The 985-nt window shown below is 49.2% G+C and overlaps 1 protein-coding gene across 1 annotated transcript in view; it reads left to right on the top strand.

Annotated features, from left to right (window-relative positions):
* Positions 1 to 249: 249 nt before the first annotated feature.
* LOC112072707 (uncharacterized) overlaps positions 250 to 985 on the top strand; it is a 34594-nt gene continuing 33858 nt past the window's right edge. The window contains exon 1 of the mRNA XM_024140099.2: positions 250 to 350. Within this exon, the coding sequence (XP_023995867.1) occupies positions 322 to 350 (29 nt within the window). The 5' untranslated portion in view covers positions 250 to 321. The remainder of the gene's footprint in view (positions 351 to 985) is intronic.

Raw genomic sequence — 985 nt, 5'->3', positions numbered from 1 at the left:
AAAAACAATTGGCTCATCCAGAATGGGTGGGTAGAGTTCACTCTTTAAAACGTCGGATTGGTCCATGATGTGCAACTCCACCCTCCAGCACACGAACGCACACCAGCTGAATGAAAACCAGCACCTAATTGCAATTGGGAATTGACCAATGGAAATGAAGTTCATTGGCTGACAGCTGTACTAATTAGCCAGCCAGTTTAGAAGGGTCTGGGATTCCTTTATGAGGTGCAACCAAAACAGCTGTTAGACATAGCAACGGGGAATTCTGGCAGGTGTCTGGCTAGCATTAGTTCTGAATTTGTTGTGGTTTTGATCACTAAAATGGCTGTGACTTCTGGACTCTCTTTGAGGTTAGTTTTTCAATAATTAATTTGTTGGTTTACCGTTTTCTTATATTTTTCACTTGTTATTTATGTTTAACTGTCATGTTTTGTAGTGTTCTTGGATTTGTTGCTGCTAATTGGAGGATAACGTGTTTCACCATTCAAGGTGTGTTTTGGTTTACACTACTTTCAGTTTATATCAGTCTAGTTCCGATAGCTTAAGTCTTGATATTTACACTGTTTTTTTTTCTCTTTGTTTCCTAGGTAATGTTTATGGGAATCTTGCCTCAACTGGACTGAAGCCCATGCCCAAGCAAGTGTGGTGTCTGTTCCAAATGCTAAAGCTACTGGCCACATTAGCCCGGCAAATGTGAACTCGGGTAGAAATGCCACATCTGAAGCAACTGCCACGCGGCCTCAGCAGAAGCGACGGCCCGCGCCTCAGCAGAAGAGCGACCGGCCCGCCTCAGCAGAAGCGACCGGCCCCGCGGCCTCAACAGAAGCGACGCCGGCCCCCGCGCCTTCAGCAGAAGCGACCGGCCCCCGCGCTCAGCAGAAGCGACCGGCCCGCGCCTCAGCAGAAGCGACGGCCCCGCGCCTCAGCAAGAGCGACCGGCCCGCGCTCAGCAGAAGCGACAAGCCTTGAACAGACGGCCGACCCT

This window comes from Salvelinus sp. IW2-2015, unplaced genomic scaffold, assembly GCF_002910315.2.
Source record: "Salvelinus sp. IW2-2015 unplaced genomic scaffold, ASM291031v2 Un_scaffold2010, whole genome shotgun sequence".
NCBI lineage: Eukaryota > Metazoa > Chordata > Actinopteri > Salmoniformes > Salmonidae > Salvelinus > Salvelinus sp. IW2-2015.
Note: the sequence above shows the minus strand (reverse complement) of the source record. Positions and strands in the feature narration are given on the sequence as shown.